The 2500-nt window shown below is 41.8% G+C and overlaps 1 protein-coding gene across 1 annotated transcript in view; it reads left to right on the plus strand.

The window, feature by feature from the left end:
* LOC125036443 (MAM and LDL-receptor class A domain-containing protein 1-like) overlaps positions 1-2500 on the plus strand; it is an 84508-nt gene that overhangs the window by 69919 nt on the left and 12089 nt on the right. The window contains exons 122-126 of the mRNA XM_047629036.1: positions 228-401; positions 599-743; positions 914-1075; positions 1518-1850; positions 1986-2200. Coding sequence (XP_047484992.1) covers positions 228-401; positions 599-743; positions 914-1075; positions 1518-1850; positions 1986-2200 — 1029 coding nt within the window. The remainder of the gene's footprint in view (positions 1-227; positions 402-598; positions 744-913; positions 1076-1517; positions 1851-1985; positions 2201-2500) is intronic.

Here is a 2500-nt window from a genome sequence, read left to right on the forward strand (position 1 = left end):
ATCATCTTGTAAATCGTTACGGGAAAGTTCAGCATAGTTTTAGTAATTCTTTACTCCCCGTTAGCAACTCTACTTCTGAAAAACAATATACACCAAAACATATTCGAACTTCTTATTAGTAAATCAAATAATTAACGTACTTAAACTTACCGACACAGCTTCATCATGTATATGTCATACTACCGTATTACAATGCAATCTTAGTATATTCTATCTCTTTTTTTTAGATCGAATTAAGCGTTACCCCCGACCATTGGCTATCCTTCACGGCAGAGGGCGTTGCTGGCCACACCAACGTTGTGGCCATAGATGACATTTTACTCTATGCAGGACCCTGTCTAGATAATTCTACGGCCCCTGATTTCCGCTGTAATGATGGTTTGACAATCCCGCAAGAACAGGTGGGTAGTTACATCCATGCATGCCCAGTCGCGTGTAAACAATATCGTACCCGGTGATGACAAATGTTTTGATGTCTTGATTCTTTGCAATTGATTGAAAAAATGTCCGTAAATATCTTTCCACCGATTCAACTTTCTGGTTAATAATCAGTAATTCTGAGAACGCAACAATTATCCCCCGTGGCGGCCTCCTGCAGGTGTGCGATTACCGACCTCAATGTGTGGGCAAAGAAGACGAGCGCTGGTGTGCCAACTGTGACTTTATGGAGGACACGTGTGGCTGGAGGAGTGTGGAGACCTCAGAAGACCAAACAAAGCTCTGGTGGCAGAGGGTTTACACAAGTAGGGAATATGTAGTAATTTAGGATCAGGATGTATATTCATAAATGCATTTGTGAGAATTATACGGGTTACTAGAATCACAGTTAGAATTCTGATATCAGCTTCAAACATTTTTTAACCTTAGAATTAACCAGAGGTCAGGTCCCTTATCTTGCTCTTTCGCTCTCCAGACATCACAGGTCCAGATGATCCCCACAGCTATCACATGGGCGTGTTGAAGAAGAGCGGGAGCGTTGTCAACAAACCGCGACTTTTAACTCGGGTTCTGCAGCCTACGCACCACACCTGCGCTCTGCACTTTGACTATGAGCTTTATGCAGATGACTATCCAGGTATGAGATGCGGCTTGGTGAAAATGGGGTTGCAGATTTGATGGCGCTTTGCAAGAAAGACGGAAATTTATATTCATATAAACAGTGGATTGCATTAGAAGTCTCAGTGAAGAGAATAATCAGATTGTACTTTGTATTATGTTTGGTATTGTATATAACAGTACAGAAGAACTACTATGGAGAAAAACAGCCTTTCCAAGACGATATCCGAAATTAGAGGAATGTTTTCTAAGGGAGAATCGATAAGACAACAAGATTCATTCAAAAATTTGATGATGAAAGTTTATCTGATATTGCAACTTTTAGTGAAGGTTGTTAGGAATTGACAGCGGCTGTTCACACTATCAGCAACAAGCATTTTTCTAAAAATTAGGATTCTTTTTATAGATAATGTTGATAAGGGATGGAAATCCAACAAATCTCTCCGACTCTCTTTGTGCAGGCCCTGAGATTAACATATACGTAGAGCATGGAGGAGCCGACCTCACCAAAGTATTCCGCGCCCAAAGCTTCTCTTCGGAGTGGCAGACCCTCGCGCTCCCGCTGGGCAGCATATCCTCTTCATACCACCTCCTGATCGAGGCCGCTGCTTCATTCGACCTCCTGCAGGCAGTCAATGTCGATGAGATCTTGCTATCGAACTGCTGGCCACCGACGCCGTGCGAAGAGGTGCCCGAGGGATATACCGTGTGCGAGAATAAGGCATGCGTTCCTCCTGACGCCGTGTGTGACTTCACTGACGACTGCGGGGACTACACAGACGAAGCAAGTTGTGGTAAGTGTCACGCTGTGTCAAATTTGCCGGGGTTTCAAAGGAAGATGGCGTGTCAGGCGACTTTCACGGAGTATGTGTTGTCATATCTCTATTATTCATCTGCCTACTGAAATCTTAAGAGTAAATATATTTCAGATAACTACCCTGCTAGATGTGCCTTTGAAGACGGTTCAACGTGTGACTGGGTTGCCACGGACATGTTCAACCTGACGGAGGCGCGGCAAAGCACCTCGCCACCTTTCAGAGACCACACACTCAACACTGCCGCTGGTCACTATATGCAGATGCTCAAGTCTGTCGTGACCGGAGCTTTATACAGTCCTATCATTCATCCCTCTGTAGGATGCCAGGTAAGTAATGGGGTGTCTTGGGAAAAATGGGATAGACACGGAAACAGTTTGATGTAGTTAGGTATGCAAACACGAGCTATTTCAAATTACGTTTCTATTTAAGCATATCATCACTAATCGATATATCAACCCTTCGCACTTAAAGTGTTTATTAACAACGATATATATATATATATATATATATATATATATATATATTATGTATATATATACATATATTTATATATATATATATATATATTATGTATATGTATACATATATGTATATATACACATATATACGCATACATATATACACAC

The sequence above is a fragment of the Penaeus chinensis genome, chromosome 21 (genome assembly GCF_019202785.1).
Source record: "Penaeus chinensis breed Huanghai No. 1 chromosome 21, ASM1920278v2, whole genome shotgun sequence".
NCBI classification, from domain to species: domain Eukaryota; kingdom Metazoa; phylum Arthropoda; class Malacostraca; order Decapoda; family Penaeidae; genus Penaeus; species Penaeus chinensis.